This window comes from Gossypium hirsutum, chromosome A03 (assembly GCF_007990345.1).
Source record: "Gossypium hirsutum isolate 1008001.06 chromosome A03, Gossypium_hirsutum_v2.1, whole genome shotgun sequence".
Lineage (NCBI taxonomy): Eukaryota > Viridiplantae > Streptophyta > Magnoliopsida > Malvales > Malvaceae > Gossypium > Gossypium hirsutum.
In genome coordinates, this window is record NC_053426.1 from 2998948 (window position 1) to 3019630 (window position 20683).

A 20683-nucleotide genomic window follows, 5' to 3' on the forward strand; every position below is an offset into this window, starting at 1 on the left:
GCTAAAGCAACTAATAATCTGATTGTATCAAGCCTGGCTACTGGTGCAAAAGTTTCCATGTAGTCTAGACCATATTGTTGACTGAACCTCTTAACAACAAGTCTAGCTTTCAGCTTATTTAAACTGCCATCAGCATTCTGTTTTGCTCGAAAAACCCATTTGACACCAATGGTCTTTCTGTTGGCAGTTCTTTCAGTCAGCTCCCATGTTTGATTCTTCTGAATCATCTTAATTTCATCAATCATGGCTTGCTTCCACCCTTCATCAGCTTCAACTTCTTCAAAACTGGTTGGCTCCACTATAGCAACTTATTCTCTTTCATAAATTTCAGCTAAGAGTCTAGTCCTTCTAACTGGCACATCATCTATGTTTATTTCTAAATCAACTTGATCAGGTTCAATCTGACCTGCTATGAGTTCTTCAGAAACATCTTCAGATTCATTTCTTTCCCAGTTCCACTAAGCCTTTTCATCAAACACAACATCCCTGCTCACTTGAATTTTGTTTGTTACAGGATCTAAAATCTTGTACCCTTTCTTGACCATACTGTAGCCTGCTAGAATTCCAGGCACAACCTTCTTGGACAGCTTGTCCCTTTTTACTGCTGGTATATAGCTGTAACATAGACAACCAAAAACCTTCAAATGAGCCAATGATGGCTTAAACCCGAACCAGGCTTCAAATAGAGTCTTATGGTCCAATACCTTGGTTGGTAGCCTGTTTTGAATATAAACAGCAGTATTAACTACTTCAGCCCACATGGTCTTGGGCAAATTCTTCTGAAATAGAAAACATCTGGCTATATTCATCAAGCTTCTATTTTTCTTTCCACTTACACCAATTTGTTGAGGTGTATAAGTGTTAGTGAGCTGGTGTTTGATGTTGCTTCATCGCAAAAGGTATTAAACCCGGATGAAGTATACTCAGTCCCATTGTCTGACCTCAAGATCTTCAGCTTACAACCTGTTTCAGGCAATGTTGAGAGCACCTTCTCCACGATCCTTACCTCACTAAACTGTTTTCCAAGCAATCTTATGCTGTTTACCACAGCCATAATCCTATCTGAATACTGTTTGATAGTTTCTTCTTCCTTCATCTTCAAGTTCTCGAACTCCCTTCTCAGATTCAACAACTGCTGCTGCCTTTTCCTCTCAGTACCTTGGAACTCTTCTTTGAGCTTGTCCCAGGCTTGTTTTAGAGTTTTACAAGCCATGATCCTTGTGAAAATTACATCAGACACATTATTTTAGATGCAAGACATGGCCTTGTGTCTCTTAGTTCTTTCATCAGAATGTTGTCTGATTTGAGCCACTATTGGGTTGGCTCTTAGAGATACTAGTTCAACATCTGAGTTGATAACCTCCCACAAATCAAATTCTTGCAGGTAGGTCTTCATTTTTACTACCTATATGTGGTAGCCTTCTTCGCTGAACACTGGTGGTAGCACTGGTGAGAATCCTGATGAAGACATGGTTCAACAGGTCCACTAAGAATTTGGCTCTAGATACCAATCGTTGGGGTTTTAGGACACTTTATCCGGAGGAAGTATGAACTTCAGTCTGGAACTTAAACAACAATGTAATGAATCCAGATGAAGAATAAAGAAAACTTGAAGTTAAAGCCTGGTGATTCTGAGCTTGAAAAACAGAATGAAATTGAAGGCAAGAAAAGAGAGAGTATTTTGGATGAAATTCTAATAAATTTTCATTACATTGAACTTTGGCATAAGGCCATTACATATACCAGACAATGGCTGGTCTAAATTAACAAATACGTCACCTAAACATTACCTAACTCCACTTAATTCATTGGAAATAGGTGAAATTGACTTGTACACTTAGACAAAGCTGGTAATCAGTTCTTTCACCATCTAGTTACATCAAATGTCATCCAAACATAGTTCAAAATGAACTAAATTATAAAACATTATTAAAGGTAACAAAATGAAACCGAGATAAAATAGTAGCATTGATATCCTCAATTGCATATATTTCATCTGGCAATACTGCAGCAGCTACTTCATATTTCATCCACAAGACTTATGTGCATGAATTCTTCTTGGTTGCATGAGCTGCATAGAGGGCCATTCTCTAACAAATGGAAATTTATAGGGTCTTGTTTAACACTATATATATATATAGCAGCATATGCTGAAGATATCCATTGGTGCCTGCTTTAAGCTCAAAAGCCTTATTCAGCTATATCCATATTCATTTATGGAGAAAAGGGATCAATGAGAGATGCTTGCTTTTCACTTAATGGTTAAGTGGCACCAAAACTTGGGTCTTTTGAGGGTATATCTTTTGTAATATTCTTTTAATTTTAATTTTTATTTTTTACTTTACTTTTAAGATTTTTATGGCTTTTAGGTGAATTTGGAAATAGGAGGGTGAGTATCAGCGTTGAATCAAATCAAGTTGAATTAAATGAAAATATGTTGAATTTGTCGAGTTGACGAGTCTTATTTTATTATATTTAACTTTATTTGAAATTCTTTTCTAATCGAGTATAGTGAAATAGAATTTGAATCGAAAAAATTTATTTGAGTTAAATTAAAAAAAATTAATCAGACATATTGAAACTTTTTTGACAATATGTCTAAATTCTAAGTTAAAGAGCATATGTACGTATGTACGATAAACTTGATTTGATAATTTAACATTTATATATGTATTTAAGATTTTAAATCAAATTTAATTCTTTGAATCTATATATATATATAGAATTTTGGAAAAAAAAATTATAAATATTTTGAATTTTAGAAGATTATTTTGAATTTTTTAAAGGAGCCATTTGCATATTGTCAAAACTATTAGAGTCTCAAAGGATATGTACGTTAAATTGAATTTGAAAATCAAATTATTTACTTAAGTTAATTTAAAAAAATAATTCAAATAATTTAATTTGATTAACTCAAAATTAAAAAAATTATTTTTTTTTCAAATCGAAATGATGTTTTCTAATCCTATCTATAGGTGACCATTTTAATCTTTATTTCTCCGAGAATAAATTTCCCAAGAGAAATGTAAAGTTATTTTGCACTTTCCCTTTGTCTTTCCACATTTTCGTCAGAGATCCTACGACGAACCAAGTTACAAATTTTCATAATATGCAAAAGATTTCTCAATGTCAACCATTTTCATAAATGCAAAGTATTGACATATGGTTTCAAACCTCACATTTGGACCCATTGGGTCAATATCTTCATACCCATGCAGCTGAATCACTTTTAAGTTAAAAGTATCAATTTCAAAAACCAACAAATTTGATCATTTTGGCTTTCCTATTCGATAATTAGTGGTGGAATTCAAACTACTTTAATGACACAAAGAAGGCTTTTCTAAAGAAAGACGCACTAAGATGACAGGTAGGTGTCACGATCCGTGTGTGAGTAAGGCCTCATCAAAATCAAAACTGGGCAAACACGAGACAATTGAGTTTTCAAAGTGCCCCAAAAAACTAGAAATCCAAAAAAAAAACTGGATCCTTGTAGGTTCATGTAGAATATTTCGGAAGCTCGAGTAGTATCCATCTATGTATAGCATTTAATAAAGTTAAGTGGGAAGGCTCTAAATGCGATATTGACTATTGATTGACTGTTGATTGTAATCGTTTGTAATTGTTAGATCAAATAGAGTTTACTCATATAAGGAGACGCACTCCTCTCTCGTTTGATCCTGCCTATCCCAATAGGACCTTATAAAAAAAGGGAGCTGTCAAGAGGTTCCATAGGCAGCACATTTGTACAAGATCGTAATATAACACGTCATCTCGTCTCCACTTCATTGAAGAGTACCTATGCACCACGGCCCGGTTCATTAATAAGGAAGTTAGAGTTGGGGTGGGAGCCTACTATGTGTAATCAAGTATAACACATCCAAGCTAGCTTTTGAGTAATAACACTACCACATTCACCCAACTCTCTTGCATTCTCTTCCTTGTTTACTTTGTCTAAGCAAAGTGTGCCAAGCCTCTCCTGAGCAAAGATTTAAAGCTATCTTAAGCTCATTGTCATTGGAATCAAATTTAAGACCACACATGACCAAAGTTAAAATCTCGAGCCGTGACATAAAATCTTGGTCTTTTAATTACTTTTTAGACCTTTAAAATTTGTAAAATTGTAACGAATCAAATGATAAAATTTATGTTTTGCCCTCAAAACACTTCAATTTGAGGCCACAACCTACCATGTAACGAAAGCGCATTATATCTAATGGGATTTATGTTAAAGATGACTGCCAATACCACCTTGAATTGGGAGGGAGAAGACAAAAAGCCTTGGCGCAATAGCAAGGGATGACGACAGCATGGTGCTGGGTGCTAGATTTTGAGCTTAAAACTAGCCCACCATGAGACTTAGGAATTTAACCCGTTACCCGAGACTTCAAGAAATTAGTAATTGAAATGATAATTAATCTTAATGAGATTATCTTTAATGAGTCATCACTTAATATAGCCTGAACTTAGATTTCTCATCCAATATTCATTGAAACAACACAACTGAATACTATAGTCTAGTTTTTTCCTTTTTTTCAAGTAAAAATTTGAATGGATATTAGCATGTTTGGAATAAAATATATAACTAAATCAGATACTATCCAAAAAGGGAAAAAAAATAAAAACTTATTTAAAATCAGAAATATAACATTTGAGCAGCTTTCGAAAAATTCTCGACTTTTATGAAATCTGAAACTTTTGCCAGTAAGCTAGTAATTGATATCCTCAGCTATTAATTTAACCCAAAGAAAAACACCTTAAATTGCATTACGTTTACATCCATATTTTGAGACCTCAAATAGGTTTTTAAGACTAGGAGAAAACCAAAAATTTATTACAATCCAATCATATAAGATAATCAATGCCAAAGTTTTTTCATTAATAAACAAATAATTGAACAGCGAAACAAAATGTCACTGAATTGTGAACAGAATAATGAATTTTTTTTTCCTTTTTTTCATTTGGCTTTGAATTTGATCAATACAAGGAGTTGTAGGTAAAGCATGTAGCAACAATAGAGGCAACGCATATGAGAAATGAAGGAAGAAGAGTGATATTCAAAAGCCGACTCTCACCTAAGTACCCTGCCAACGTTATCGTGGCGTCGGCAATCACTCGAGCTATCGTCCCGGCTTCTGTTGATAATAGTCCGCCATTGTAAGTTCCGCGAGATAGCCTTGATGACATTACTCGAGAAAGCAGTGACAAGTTGACACCTGATGAACAACAACAAAAATGAATTCTATAGGTCCGTAGTATAAAACTGGAAAAAGAAATGGGGGGTTGGGTCTGTAATTCTTTGTAAAACCGAATTAAAATATGTCTACCTTCAAGCACTTCGGCCGAAACAAACATTATGAGCCCGGAACAAACATATTGGGGTATAGTGTATGGTATTATCATATGGAAGCTAAGCAATATGCCTATGCAAACCATAATTTCAGATGCCAATAAAATTTGCCTGCGAGGAACAGATAGAAACAGATGCATTAGACAAACAATTCCAGAGCTCATGGTCGACAAAGATTCGAATAGGAAGTACCTGTCTTCAAACATATTGCTAATGTAGCTGCCAACAACAATATTTACGGGAAGGACTGTTAAGCCAAGACATGCAAGAAAGATAGAAACTGTGCTTGTAGACCAGGTGAAGTAGTAAGTCGTGATGACGCTAGATTCTGAGAGTAAAATTTCCATTGCGTATTTGAGCATGAAATATATCAACAACTGAACCTGATGATATTATAAGATTCCGGGTCAGAGAATGTTCAAGTATTAAAGGATCTAGTCTTAAAATTTCTAAACAAATCGATACACAAGTACCACAACAGCCTTTGATAGTATACCTTTACTGACGGTGTAAGTAGTCTATAAGCTGACACAATTGATGTAGCAGGCTGACGAGATTCCTCAGGAGCTTCTTCACTTCCGTCACCTTCTGGATCTTCATCATCTTCTTGTTTCTCTTCTGAAGTAATCAGCAACGGTTGTTTACCTTCCTCGAGTGCACCGTTTTCTAGTGTTTCTGTATTTACAAACATGATGTAAATAAATCATTTTAACGGATTGCTTAACATATCAAGCACAAAAAGATGATTGATAGAAGAACACGTACCAGAACTAGATGCAGGAGGTTCTTTTATATCACGGGACGGTTCTTTAAATGAGATCCACAACCAAACGAGATATACAAGCCAAGCTACAGCCATAACCCATCCCGGCAAAGTGTTTGCATTAAATGTCAACTTGTAAATTTTGAAATTTGTTTGAAGTATGCCGGCAAGAGCAGGACCACAAGCCATCCCCAAAGCGCTGGCACTAACAAAACCAGCCGATGCCTGCATCCGGATTTTTAATGGTACGCAATCGCTGATATAACGACGGTTAACAGCTCTAGCCGAACCCAATCTACAATGACAAGATTAAATTCATCAAGCTAAAAGGAAAAAAAGTAAAAAAAAGAAACATATGAGACGAACACGTACCCACAAAACAGCCGACCAAGTATTAGAACCGTTAATGAGTTCATATCATAAGCCAATGCGTACATGGTATTCCCCACGAAAAGGACAATACTGCTAAATACAAGAGGTCTGAAGTATGATCGATTAGACCATGCACTAAAATACACGGAAGAAAACACTTGTGCAACAGCCATTGCCCCGATAACAATACCACAAACCGTTGCAGCAGCTCCAAGGCTCATTGAGTAGTCATCTGCTGTGGGGACGATAATATATGTATTGACCATATAGAGGAACGTGTTTGCTAAGTTCAATAGGAGTGACATAAAATGGTATCTCTCGTCATCAATGCGTTCATCGGTAGGAGCAGGTAGCTCTTCTTGCATAATGAGGGCATGTTGTGCCAGAAAGTTAAGGAAGTTTGTCGAGTGACTTAACCTATCCACAGCTGCTTTTATCGAATCAACCACTGGATCCTGGATATGTCCTGAGTAAGTAAAATAGCATAGCCATAGTTCTATTACCAATTAATACAACTAAATATAGGAAAAACCTGGAGAGGAAGGGCTGGAGGATCGTAAATTGATAAGTAGCTTCCTTGACGATCCTGAAGTTCATGAAGATTACGAGATATTGCTCCAACAACAGCCCCTAAACCCTGCAAATTATACAACAGCCCCACTATTAAATGTTCACAATCTCATCCAAAAGTCGAGCAAGAGCTGGACGGGAAAACGCTATCAACTAGAAATATAAATGCCTAAAACAAAAAGCGAAGCCTGTCAGAATTTGACACGTTACCACATGCTTGAACACTTGTTGTAGCTGAGAATAAGGATGATTAGCACGAGTTTTGACATAGTAATCGGTGAATCTATAGCGAAAGCGTTTGTCAAATTTTTTCAATATCTTTCGCAAACCAATAGCATTCATTTCAACAAAATAGAGAAGCTTCAACAGATCTAGGCCGACTGCTCTATAAGCCTCTCTAAGTTCTGTTATTTGGGATATTTCCGGCGTCTCCTCGAGTGCATCATGTTGTTCTCTAAGATTTGTTAACCTGCTTGCAAGTTGGCCTTGTTGCTCCAATATGAAAAGGACAGTCTTCTCAATCTAAAAAAAAAAAAAAGGAAAGTATGAGAAATACATCGTATTGTCAGGAAAAGCATTTTTCATGCTCTTTTATTGTAATGAGCGTGCAAGAAGCTACACTATACCTGATTATCCAACATTCTCGAGAAATCCTTGAGAACATGTCGGCGATCTTGTGTCCCAACTTCCATTTGTTGAGCATACTGTTTGACTCGCTTCTTCATTAATTTGTAGTTTAGGTAAAATCTGCAAAGAATTAAAATTCAACCACACGATAAAATACAATCTCCCTGCTAATAACATGATAAAAAAGCATAGTTTTAACATAGAAGAAAACTAAGAACACATAATACGTAGGAAGCAGTTTAACAACAACATACACAAGAATAAAAAAAGACCAAACATACCCTTGCCATTCTTGAATTTGTCTTTCCTTCAACTTCTTCCCAAAGGCAACCATCTTTTAACTACACATTAATGAAGTAAAATCAGAATATACCGTAATATCGTAAGAACTGATAGTGCTTGCGGATCCAACAAAGTCGCCAAGAAAGCATACTCGAACTAAATTATAAATTTTCAACCAAATTCCCCCATACATGTAAACATAAGCTAAATACAAAGATGCTGCCACAATTTTGTTTGTCCAAAAACAGGTGAAAAACCAGAACAGTATATGTACCATGGACCATAACTTTTCCAGACTATTCCAAAATCATGTGCAACATAAATACGCCATTGCCTCGTTAGAGAAAAAAGGTTGGGACCAATAGCTTAAGCAGCAGAATCACGAAACTATCATTTTAATATGAATTAATTTTCTTAAACTTAATGTCTCACTTCTGATATTAGTAATTGATAAATAGAAGGAGCTCGATACCCTTTTAAGTAAAGTCTCGAGTTTAAGTCGGCTCTAGTAGAGTTTGCTTCCTAAATGAAATCCGACCCGACTCGATTCTGGATTTAGTCATCTAAAGTTGATAAACAGAAGTAACTATATATCATCCAATCAAACTATCACTGTGTCAAAGGCAAATATGGCAAGCCATCCTAATTGACTTAGTCAGCTAAATTACGTGTTGTGATTGTGGTTCTTACTTATTAGTGACTAAAAAACAAAAAGCTGAGTGCATCATGTAAACGTAACTTTATCATCACTGAGTAAAAACAGTGAGTTTTCAATAATTTTAACAGCTAGCAAATCATTCACTGGAAAATTTACAAAAGCTGGTAAATATTACAGAGACTTTTTAATGATGCTCTGTTTGGCTACCGAGAAAATTCGAGAAAAAAAACTGAAACTCAGAAAAGTTGAGAACTTTAAACTAATAAAACGATTGCTAACAGATCGAAATAGAAGAAAAAAAATGGGCATTGATTGTTTTCTCAGCAACTAAAAACAGATCCAACAGCAAAACAAATAAAAAATAATACAACGAAATGAACTTACCTAATGAAACAAGTACAAGTTGCTCTCTTCTTATTTAGTTCGAAATGAATTTAGATGACCATCAACGAACAAAAATTATTAAAATACGAAGAAGAAGAAGAAGAAGCAATGAAAAGCAAGAGAAGTACAAAAAAAGGAGCTTTTTTTATATATGAAACTCTTTGAATTGGAATCTGAGTTTGGGTAATTGAAGGAAAATAGATTTGTAGAGAAAGATACGTTTTTTTTTAAAGAAAAAAATGGGCTTTTCAGTGATTTACTTTTCCTTTGAGATAATTGACGAAACGTGGAACGAAAAATGGAAAATTCTCAGCCAGCAATTATTATTTATCAAATTGTTAGGAGAGAGAGAGAGAGAGAGAGAGAGAGAGAGAGATGGGAAGTTGTATTCTAGTTTTATTTGCATTCCTATTACCGCTTGATTTTAAAGGGTAAATTACCTCAAGGTCACAAATTTATTAGTATATTTATATTTTAGTCATTCAACTTAAAAAAGTTACAAAATGATCATTAAACTATTTGAAAATTTTTATTTAAATCACTAGACTATTAAAATTATTGTTGTATAGCCTTTGTTGTTTAAATATATGTACTAATCGAAAGCTCTTCTTTCCCTTTTCTTCTACAATTTAGTTTTTTTTTTGCATGAAACATTTTTTAAAATCATAAAGTTGCAAACCAAAATCCAAACAACTATGTTCTTTGATCTTCGACACTAACCTTCGGATCGACTTAAATTTAAGTTATGTTCTACTCGATGGGTATTGATCCACCGCAATGATCGTTGAACTGTCACTTGGATCTTGCTAGTCAAGTTTTTTTAGAAAAAACTTAATAGCTCAATGACTTAAATAATTTTTTTGTATAACTCAATGACATAAATGAAAACTTTCAAACAGTTTAATGACAATTTTGTTACTTTTTTTAAGTTAAACGATCAAAATGTAAACTTCTTAATAGTTTAGAGACATTAGGTGTAGTTTACCCATTTTTAAAAGAATCTAATTTTAGTTTAACATCTTATTTTTTATATTTTAATTTGGTATAATTTTATTTATATTTTATAATATTATTAGTTGGTTGAAATTTAGAAATTAGTTTATATTTTTTTTATTTTCAAGAATTTAGTCCCTCTATTTTTTAGATTTCAAAATTCACGCCCAATTGTTAAAACTGTTAAATTTTTTTGTTAAACATTTTAGCCTGACACTTTTAAATAAAAAAATAACGTTGTAATAAACTTGAATTTAACAAAATAATTTTAATAGTGTTAATAGTTGGATCTACATTTTGAAATCTAAAATGTTGAGGGACTAAATTATTAGAAATAAAATACAATGACCATATTTCAAATTTACAAAAATTACAAGGACTTGTAACGTGTTTTAACCTAATAAATTTACATGTTATCCAAATAAATAAGTTTTTTTTTTGGGGGGGAATCAATGTCACTACTTTGTAATAGAGAATTAAATTATATTGAATTACAATGGAATAATTAAATTTCAAATATTAACATAATAGAAGGACTAGAACCAAAATTATGCCTTTTAAAATGAATTCACATCGGTCTAATTATGCTCTCACTCCTAATACTCCTTAGAATTTTGGAATTTAATCTCTTTATTTTTTTACTTTTAAATATACCTCTAAAAAGTTTCATTGATTAGCAAATAGCAGCAATGTCGTACAGAATCAGTTCATGCAAGTTATTTTGGTAATCCAACTCATTCACAAGCAGATTGACCCTACTAACTCCTTTAATTTATTTACTTTTTATTCTAATAATTTAGTCCTTATTAATATATTAATTGACTTCTATTAATTTTAAATGTGTTATTAATAAATATTTAATTTTTAAACTAAATCTTTGAATATCAATATGTTAGATATTCAAATTTAATGATCTAATTATATTTTAACTTATAAATCAAACAAGTAGAGAAATTAAATTATTGAAATTAAAACTAGAGTGACTAAATTTAAAAAATCCAAAAATATAAGATACCAGAAACGTAATTGTATCAGAGATTGAGTAGACAACATGGACACCCAAATGACTTTGCTTAGGGTACGCAATAGAAAGAAAGTGACGCAAATGATTTTCTAATTAAATGTTTTAATTTAATAACTTAATTAATACAATAAATATTTTGTTTAAAAGTTAATCAATGTGTTATGTGTTATGTCATATTAAAAGGGATTGATAACGATCTAATAGTTAAATTGATCGATTTAATAGCACTTATTATAGATGTAAATTTTCAAGCAGATCCGATATATTTATTATATTAATTTAAAATAGTATATATATCAATATTTATTGAATAATTATGTCAAATTGATGTATTTATATAAATAAAATATGGCAGTTGAATTATTAAAATATTAATAATATAAAAATAACACCAATGTCATTTTTTTTTAATTTTATAGCTTAAATAAAAATATAGTTTTTAAAATAAATAATTATTGAAGCACACATCAAAGAGTAGAATAAAATTATAAATACAAAAAAGAATTTCTTATTTTTATTTTATAATACTAAATAGAAAAATTGAAATACTTGAAAGATGTTTTATAATATCTTAGTGGGCTATAATCATACATGATTTGAGCCATACATTTTGGAGCACACATGCGAATCTATTTCCTTTGACTCTTTAAGCACCTTATATTATAAAGTTGACTTTTTATTAAAGACTTAAAGAAGAAAAATATGATTTTCAATTGAATTGATTGATTAAATTTAAAAAATTTAGTGTTTATTTTTTTAGATTTTAAAATTTAAATTAAATAGTTGATAATTTTTAAATTATTTTATTAAATTTAAGTTCATTACAACGAAATCTTTTAGTTACATTACTTTGGACTATTTATGATGGGCTTTGTCTGGCGTGGGATAATAGTTTGGCTAATATTATGATTGAAATTAATTGTGCACAAGTTATGGAAGTCATCTTAGATAGGTCCTATGGGCAATTGTATAGGGACCTAATTTCGAGAATTCAGGAACTTTGTAGAAAACAGTGGAGGGTAATTATTAAGAAGATTCCAACAGAAGTCAATGTAACTGCACACTTGTTGGCTGGGAAGATAAAAGCGTTTCCTTATGCTCCAATAGTTTTCCAGGAACCTCCGGAAGTGATTGTTGATCAATTATGATTTGATAGTAGGTTTATGCATGATGATATTAAAATAATACTGTAATTATTTTGAGACTTTATTTACAAAAAAAAATGTCACATCAACTAATTTAACTGTGCTAACAATTAAACTTGATTTTGAAATATAAAAGTAGGCAGATTAAATTTCAAATTTATGAAAAATAATAGATTTATAACATATTTAAGAAAAATAGCTTAAAAATAATTATATCAAGAGAAATTCTGAAAACTACTAGCATTAACATTAGCCATGGACACAATCCCATATAGATGATGAAAAAAAAAACTGAACTTTCATGATTGGATAGGTGACTAAGGGTTGTTCATTCTAGAACTTACCCGGATTCAAATATCCGATGTAAGTCTTTATTTAGACAACTCTTTAATTCTACATAAAAAAATAAAACGTCGAAATTTTATAATAACAAGTAACTCTATTCTATTATTTATACATGTTGTCAGTTTATACTTACTTTTTATTAATTTTATTTTTCAATATATAGTAACTTTTTACAATTTAATATCTTTTATATTTTTTTAATTCTTCTATAATTTAGGAAAATTCTATAAAATAAAAAATTCTGAATTTTATGCGTGTGTGAAATTTTGTACATATTTTTTTTATTTACTTGTTATTGTCATATCATTATTTTTAACATAAATTTAGTAATGAGTGGATTAAGATTTACAAACCTATAAAAATGAAGTGATTAAATTCACTAATGATTGGATTAAGATATACAAAGCTATAAAAATGCATTGACTAAATTTACTAAAGAAAAAGTAAAGGATATGAATTAATTTGGGAAATGTGGACCAAAAATGTGGCAAACTGGATAAATTACAAAGAATGATTACAAATTTTTAAAAGAAAAAGAAAAAAAAGGGGCAATATGTGAAAGTGGGGCTGTCCTGTTTGGATTTGGAAAGAACTTAGTGCAACTTTATATGGGTTGATTGAAACTTGAAGTGACACAAGTGGTGTTCATTTAGTGCCTAATTGATTTTTTGGCAGATTGTGTCCATATGTCTCCTATATTAATTTTTTTATAAAAATATAAAAATGTGTTAGAAAAAAAAATCATATGCTTATACTTATATTTATTTGTTTTTAAAAAATTAAAAATTTTAAAGATAAATAAATAAAATTTAAATATTAACGGAGCGAGATGGGATAGAGATGAATGTATTTATCATTCATAGAAATGATAATAATTTTTAAAATTATTTATCTATAGTGGAGCAGAATAAGTATTGAAATAAAACGTGCTAATTGTACAATAATAGTGGATTTAACAATAGTTGCCTCATCTCACTTCTTTGCTATCTCTAGTCTTGACACTATTGACAAAAGCTAAGGTCTTAAATTTTACAATGTCGAGTTTTGAGTCCTACTATCTTTAATTGTATTATGTAGGTCTCCTTTCGACTATTTACATATAACTTATGTGAGTTTTGTTAATTTTTTATTATGCATTATCTTAATTGATTATATATTATAATTGATAGTTATATCAGTAAAACTTTTTAAAATAAATCAAAATGTAATAAAAAAAATTCATTTTAATTTATATTAATTAAATTTAAATTCTGGAATTCCTTATGACTCAAACTGATTCATTGTGTCCAAATCAAACAAGAAACATAGACAAGCATTGAGTTGGAATCCACGAGTGAATGGGAAGACCAAAAGAGAAGTGAAATATGGGCGCACATGATTAGCGAATGCAATCTTTCAAACCAACAATATATTTTAAAGCTGAAAGTTATGGGTTTTTTATTTACCCACTTTCTCTTTTTTTGACATAAACCTACTATAATTTTCAAGGCATAGACCTACTTGTTATTAATATATCAGTAAGAGTATTATTTCAGTGGATAAATTTTCTATAGAGTTTATTAATATCAGTATTCATTAATTTTCTTCGATCTATCTGAATGACGGGTCTTAACTCGGGAGAAAGAACTGTTAATATACATAAAACCATCCATTTTAGTTCTATATTTGTTCGAATAAAATGCTTGGCCAATTTTATGTGCCTCAACTCGTGAGGCCTTCTTCTCTTAAGCGATAAGAATTCACAAATCTAGATCAATGTATTTTTAAATTTCTTAAAACGAAAATTGAAGTGATAATGTATCATAATTTCATCATCATATATTAATAAAATTCAAGTTCAAGAATCAAATTGAAAAAAAGTTGTCAAATTTTAAGATTGAAATGGACAAAAAGAATTTAGAGACCAAGATGGTAAAGTTATCAGTTTTAAGGACTAAATGTTAATTTTATCTATTTTGATATTGGTATGTATCAGTTTTTACTTTTAATAAAATATTATATTATTTGTACATGTAAATATAACTCCATAATACACATAAAAATATATTTATATAATAATTAAAAAATTGTTCAAAATATCAAAATTATTTACAAAGCATAAATTATTTGATACCGAAACGGTATTTAATGACACACCGTGAATCTCGGCCAAGATTCTTGACCAAGTTACGAAGGTTGCCGCCGTTTGGCAGTTATAGGCTTTAACCGCCTTAACCTATGAAGTTAAATTCAACAAACCAAATGACTTGATGTATGCCTCCCTCCATGCACATCTAAAGGGAACAAGTTAAATCATGGTTGACCTCCTGTACCTGTAATTACACAAGTCCATATGTGGGTTTGATGTGATTTTGAGTATTATCCAAGTGGGATTAATATGATTTAACGTATAATCCACACGTTTAACATACATGAGACAAGTGTTGAAAGATGGAACCTGGGAATGATGATCATACAATGTCAAGTGAAACAATTCCTTTGAGCAAGGGAACCCTTTGATTACAAATAGGACGAGTTCCACGTTACGTTTTCTGGTCAAGGTGGTTAAGTGAGCTGGTCACATATAATAACAGGTATATACATACACAAACAAATTGCGTGCGTATATATATGTGTATATATAAGCTATAGAACATATTGTGTGTATATAGCTATAGAACTTCCTTTCCATCTATGCATCCACCCTTTACATTGTAATTAGAGTAAACTATCTAAACAATAATCGAACAAAATTCTTTTCAGTAGAATGCCTTCAACTTCTAGCTTTGAAATGGCACCCAACAGATCTAAAAAAAAAAAACCAGAAGAAAACACTTCTTTGGGATTTTGCAGATAAATGAACACTGTAATCTCTGTTTATGGTGCAACTGCTGTGAGAATATATAATAATCTCTTTTAGTCCGGACTATGAAATAGGCCCCATTGCTTTTTTTGGGGCCACCAGAACACAGCTGGTCTAGTCCCTAAGAAGCCGACCCTGGCAAAATGTAAAGGAGTAATATTCCAGGAAAATTACACTCATTCAAGTTTACATTATATTTTCTGGGGCTCAAAATAATGGATTTCACATACAGTTACGAGGCTGGTGCATACTCTTGGATTGCTGTTACCAGTTTGTTTCGGTCATCCTCTGTTTTTGTTCTAATTAAGAAGGTACGTGCCACTATCTCTTGGTTATCGCCACCTTCATCCTACAAAATCCAAGACATGTCACTCAAATACTCGAAACAAGGTCCACTCAAATACTCGAAACAAGGTCAAATTCTGCAAGGAAGGTTAAAACATGTTACCGAGGTATGAAATATTGCAACAAGGGAATTCTTTTGTGCACTTGTTTTGATCCCAGGATATAGCAATGCATTTAGCAACACCTTCCCCACCTGCAACCAATAGATTGTTATAGTCTTGTAGAAGTGAACTTGTCTTTTTGTAACTGATAAATGTGTATAAAGGAACATACCTCATTTCGAACAACGATTGTTGGTTTGGAATCTTTCGAACCCTTGCTGATACCCTCTTTGCATTTAATGGAAAGTTGCCCAGTGCCTTTATCTTTCCATGAATCTTTATCTGCTGGATCAGTTGACTGGTATGACACAAGAGGGAAGGTCAGAACCCAAAACACCATGTTACAAGTCAAGAGTAGGCAAACACGAAAAATCACTACTGAACACAAGTTTTCAGAAGATACACCTTGACATAAAGCTTGCATTTGACTTCATGAACAACAACAATACCCTTCTCTTCCGACTTCTTCACTGATGGACTGCTTGGCTGTGGCAACTCATTTTCTGACAATCCAACGTGACACTTATTAATATGCACATAGTGAGACAGGAACGAAATTAAAAGTTGAGGTGGAGAGGCAAAGGGTTAACCTATTGAGTTAAAACTAATAAAACGAAGTAACCTAGAAAAGAAAAAATTACATGACAAGGCTTAATTTAATGAAGGAATGCCTTAAGACTTAAGCAATATCCAGTAAATAAGGACCAGAAGATTAAGTTTGATTGTCCCACCATCATCTGCATCATCTGCTGCATTGTTGTCCACTGAAACTGAGCTCTGAGTTCCTGAAATAACAAAATAGGATGTAAAATACGCAGTTGTCTTAAAATCTTCAAGCTAATAATGTTGAGTTTTAATCCTTGTATAGTACTTGTAGCAAAAAGCAATGAAACACCTACCAAACAAGAAAGGGCTCTGACTATTAGAGAATGCTCCAGTGCTCCAAGGAGATGCAAAGCTTGAGGTCATGTTAGATGAAGAAAAGCTATTTGTTGCACTGGAGGAAGTAAAATTTGCGGTTGAAAGGCCAAATGAAAAGCTTGAGTTTGAACCAGCTGCGATTGAGCTTGTTGTCAGACCAACTGGAGTGAAGCTTGTAGTTGAACTAGCTGAGGTAAAGCTAGTAGTAGTACCCAATGGAGGAAATTTTTTAGTCATATCAGCTGGAGTCAAGCGTGTAGTTGTAGTGTTTAGAGAAAACATCCCAGCTGTGGTGCCTGGAGAAAAACTCAGAGTTGTAGAGCCTGGAATAAGGCTTGTAGTTGTGCTGGTTGGAGTGAATCCAATTTTCCCTTGAAAAAACTTAATCTCAGTATTCTTGGTTTCAGGAACCATTTTGCTTTCATTTTTATGGGATTCAGCAGCAGACAAACTGTCACCATTATCCGCATTCGCTTTGAGCCAATTGACAACATCACTGAACTTTTCCTGCAAACAAGGAAATGGAGTACCTCTCAAGTTAGCAAACAAAAGCAATAATGCCTTAAATATATGAGGTCTATTCTTGCATACTAATTTAAATATTAGTGGAAGTCACAGATACTCAGATGAGGGTTATCTGTGATACAAGCCCAATGAGAACTTCAAAATAGATGCACAGTCTACCTAAAGTTGTCAACAAAACTGCTAGTGGAAAGATATAAATCTTTCCAATTTTTGTCCTCTAAAGGTGCATGGCATGAGCAAGTAACACCCAATTGCAAACACAACTAAATACTGATATATAAAATGATAAGTGTGTAATTTCTAAATTATTTGTGATATTTCTCACCTTGAATTATGCTATTTATGTTCTTAATTATATTTATATGTTGTTTGTTTGATTTAGGGAATAACTAGAGAAAAAGGAGCTTAAAGTTCATTTTTGACAAGCTTTTTGAGGTTTGGACTTTTAACCCAGTGCAGTTTCAGTATTTTGGCCATAACTTCAGCTAACTTCAGCTACAAGCCTCAGTTTTGGGCCCATAACATACCGATTCAGAGGGAATTGAAAGGTTTATCTGAAGTGATTTCATGGCTAAAGCCCAAAAACGTCAGAAAGATGTCCAAAAATGGCCTGAAAGTTTGACGCAAAAATAGTCAAGAAACCTAAAAAGTTTCTGTTCAATTTAATTAAGGGCACTTTTTTATTTTCTCCATTAAGTTATTTTTGCCTTATAAATAGACATCATTAGGTTAAGACTAGGGGAGACTTAGACCTAGGCGATCTTAGTTTTATTTTGTTTTCTTTAAACCGAAAAAACTTGTCAAAAATAAACTTCAAGCTCCTTTTTCTCCAATTATTTCCTGAATCAATAATAAACAAAATATAAATAATATAATTAAGAACATAAATACAATAATTAGAGGCAAGAAATATCACAAATAATTTAGAAATCACGCACTTATCATAAAACAAGCACAGCAGCTAGCTTTAGTTTTACTCATATAAAGAAATAATGTGAAGAAACAAAAGTAACAAGAAGAGGCAAAACAAAATCCTTTTAAAGTCAGAGCTCAAAGAATCTAACAGTACAGCCCTAGAATTAGCAATTAAATGTATTCACTTAAGACTGTAAAAACATGACCATATTTCTCAAGTGGATGACAAACCATCAGAAATTACCATAATGTTTGAAGCATGACTTAGGTAATCACTAACACCATCTTGCCAAAGCTCATCAGGGTGATTCTTCAGTTGTGACTGCACCCAACTGCTAACATAAAATGTTGTTATGGACAATAAATAAAATCTTTAAGTTCGCTAAGGTCCAGAGACAAAGAAGCAAGAAGCTTGGCTATACTAGGGACTGACAAAAACATTAAATGCATCAAACATGTTTTATAAGTAGCAAAAGATCAAATCATTTAGTCTTAAACAAGCATATATAGCAGAAGCACGTTGTAGAAACATCACAGACAGGACCTTGCAAATTGGATGTTGAGAGCTTTCACATGCCGCCGAGACAACTCAGCTCGCTGCGGGTCTAATGGTGGTGTTGCATTCGGCTGCTGTTGAGATGGTTCTGCCCTTTGAGGATCAAAAGGAGATCCTGCCATTATTCTTTTGTTGCGGAACTGCAGACCACGATTGATGAATTCAACAACGTGATTGATAAATCGAAACATCAAATGATAAAAACTGACTATTAGGTAGTTATACAAAATAGTCATAATTACTCCTCCCCCTCCTTTCAACAATGCAAGCACACTCTAATCTTTTGAAATTAGTTTGCCCTAGTCATTAACAAGTTTGTTCTCTCGGTTTTTCAAAACATTAACAATGATAGCCATGATCAAACACTTTCATCTTCCATCAATTCCAAGTCCATTCTTCAAAACCCAATAAACCCACATCAGATATTCAAAAAAGAAAACCTTCGACCTTCCTAAGATACTTGTCAGCTAACTGAAACTAAAAAAACACGCAAAAGATTCGAATTTTAACAGTCTTTTCCATTAATTCAAAGCTCATTAACTTCCTTATTTACAAGTCAATTAAACCCACAAAAACTTACTAACAAATCACTACAGAAATGTCCTCTTTCTTTACTTTAGCATTTAGAAACAGAAAATAAATAAATTAGGTTTATACTATCAATTTGAGGGAATGAAACTATGAAGCAACACCATTTAAAAAAAAAAACTAAAAATATGTAAAATTTCAGAAAACTCACAGCAGAATCATTGGCATCGGCAGCCGAGCTCGATAAGGCAAATCTTTTCGTACCGTTCATGGTGAGATTGAGCGGTTCAATTGAGGTTTAAGGGGAAAAAAAAGGGATATTTAGGGTTCAAAAAGGAAATTATTTTTTTTGGGGGGATGGCTTTTGTTTCAGGCTAAAAGGAAGTGGAGAGGAACTTTCAATAATTTTTTGGGGTTTAATTATGGAAAACTTTTGAAATTGAGAAAGGGTTGATTATAACCGTCCGATCGAGTGGGGAAAATAGACTTTTAATTGAAACCGTTGGATTGGTTTTCCAAAGCTATCGTCGGCCACGTGCTTGTTTTACTTCATGATTGGGCCCACCATCATAGGCTCAGGCCTGAATTTTGTCAGAACATGCATGTGGTCCACTTTCGTACATAAATTTTAATGTAAAAGAACGTCGTCGTTTCTCTCGGAGAACAACTGCCGCTGAATAAGGGCCGGGCCGGGCGGAATTTAGGTTGTACCTATGCATAATATTAATATCGTATATAATTATATAAACCTAATTTCACCTCAAATATATGGAAGTCTATTTATATATTTAAATGAGTAATTTAAATTCATTTAAATTCTCCCATATTTATTTTTAAAAATATAATTTTTATTTAATATTTAAAATTATATATTTTTATTAAAATTTTAAACATAAACAATATGTTTTTTAATATTTATATTATAATATAGTTAATTTAATTAAATATTATATAATTTAGATAATATATATAAAAGAAAATTTATTAAATTATAAACTTGAAAAGAGTTATGCTTAAGCTTTAAATTATATTTTAAGTGAGTTTAATTTTTGGTCAAAGCCTATTTTCTGAACTTAATATTTTTTTGCTCAAATTTTCTTAAATTTTGAGTGAATTTTCAAACTTAAACAGATAACTTAATTCTTAAATCGACTTGAACAGGCTTAACATAGTTTCACTGGTTTAATGCACCTCATTTTGTGTATTTTTAAGTGATTTTATGTGATTGCCTTTCATTATCTAAGATATGCAATCAAAATACTTCATCCTATTCTATAGTAGAGAATGTTTATTGTTGGGACAGAGTGATAAGGCATTAAGGGTCCTTTAGATGTGAACGTGATGCATTTAGCTTTTATTTTATTTTACACTATAATATTATTATAGCATTTAATTTTATCATTATTGGTATTATTATATTAACTACAGATAAATGCACTG

General features: G+C 32.1%; 2 protein-coding genes across 2 annotated transcripts; both read right to left on the reverse strand.

Moving 5' to 3' along the window:
* Positions 1-4847: 4847 nt before the first annotated feature.
* Positions 4848-9395, reverse strand: LOC107963676 (SPX domain-containing membrane protein At4g22990). The gene is made up of 11 exons (XM_016900104.2): positions 9004-9395; positions 7961-8020; positions 7679-7799; positions 7263-7574; positions 7015-7119; positions 6483-6937; positions 6113-6405; positions 5844-6022; positions 5540-5730; positions 5325-5458; positions 4848-5213 (listed from the first exon to the last, which is right to left on the reverse strand). The coding sequence occupies exons 2-11, from the start codon at positions 8011-8013 to the stop codon at positions 4975-4977; spliced, it is 2082 nt and encodes a 693-aa protein (XP_016755593.2). The 5' UTR covers positions 8014-8020; positions 9004-9395; the 3' UTR covers positions 4848-4974.
* Positions 9396-15154: 5759 nt separating this feature from the next.
* LOC107963675 (serine-rich adhesin for platelets) lies at positions 15155-19667 on the reverse strand. The gene is made up of 9 exons (XM_016900103.2): positions 19455-19667; positions 18704-18855; positions 18404-18491; positions 16698-17226; positions 16530-16583; positions 16204-16301; positions 15971-16096; positions 15801-15890; positions 15155-15701 (listed from the first exon to the last, which is right to left on the reverse strand). The coding sequence occupies exons 1-9, from the start codon at positions 19512-19514 to the stop codon at positions 15585-15587; spliced, it is 1314 nt and encodes a 437-aa protein (XP_016755592.1). The 5' UTR covers positions 19515-19667; the 3' UTR covers positions 15155-15584.
* Positions 19668-20683: the final 1016 nt, after the last annotated feature.

Bases quoted from the DNA above. Each gene is read 5' to 3' on its own strand.
- LOC107963676 (XM_016900104.2), bottom strand. From the start codon at position 8,013: ATGGTTGCCTTTGGGAAGAAGTTGAAGGAAAGACAAATTCAAGAATGG. The intron at 7,120-7,262 runs GTAACGTGTCAA...TATAATTTGCAG, and splicing joins AACAAGTGTTCAAGCATGTG to GGTTTAGGGGCTGTTGTTGG. The intron at 5,459-5,539 runs GTACTTCCTATT...TGTTCCTCGCAG, and splicing joins AGCAATATGTTTGAAGACAG to GCAAATTTTATTGGCATCTG.
- LOC107963675 (XM_016900103.2), bottom strand. From the start codon at position 19,514: ATGAACGGTACGAAAAGATTTGCCTTATCGAGCTCGGCTGCCGATGCC. The intron at 18,856-19,454 runs GTGAGTTTTCTG...CGTGGTCTGCAG, and splicing joins CCGATGCCAATGATTCTGCT to TTCCGCAACAAAAGAATAAT. The intron at 16,097-16,203 runs GTGTATCTTCTG...GTGTCATACCAG, and splicing joins AATGCAAGCTTTATGTCAAG to TCAACTGATCCAGCAGATAA.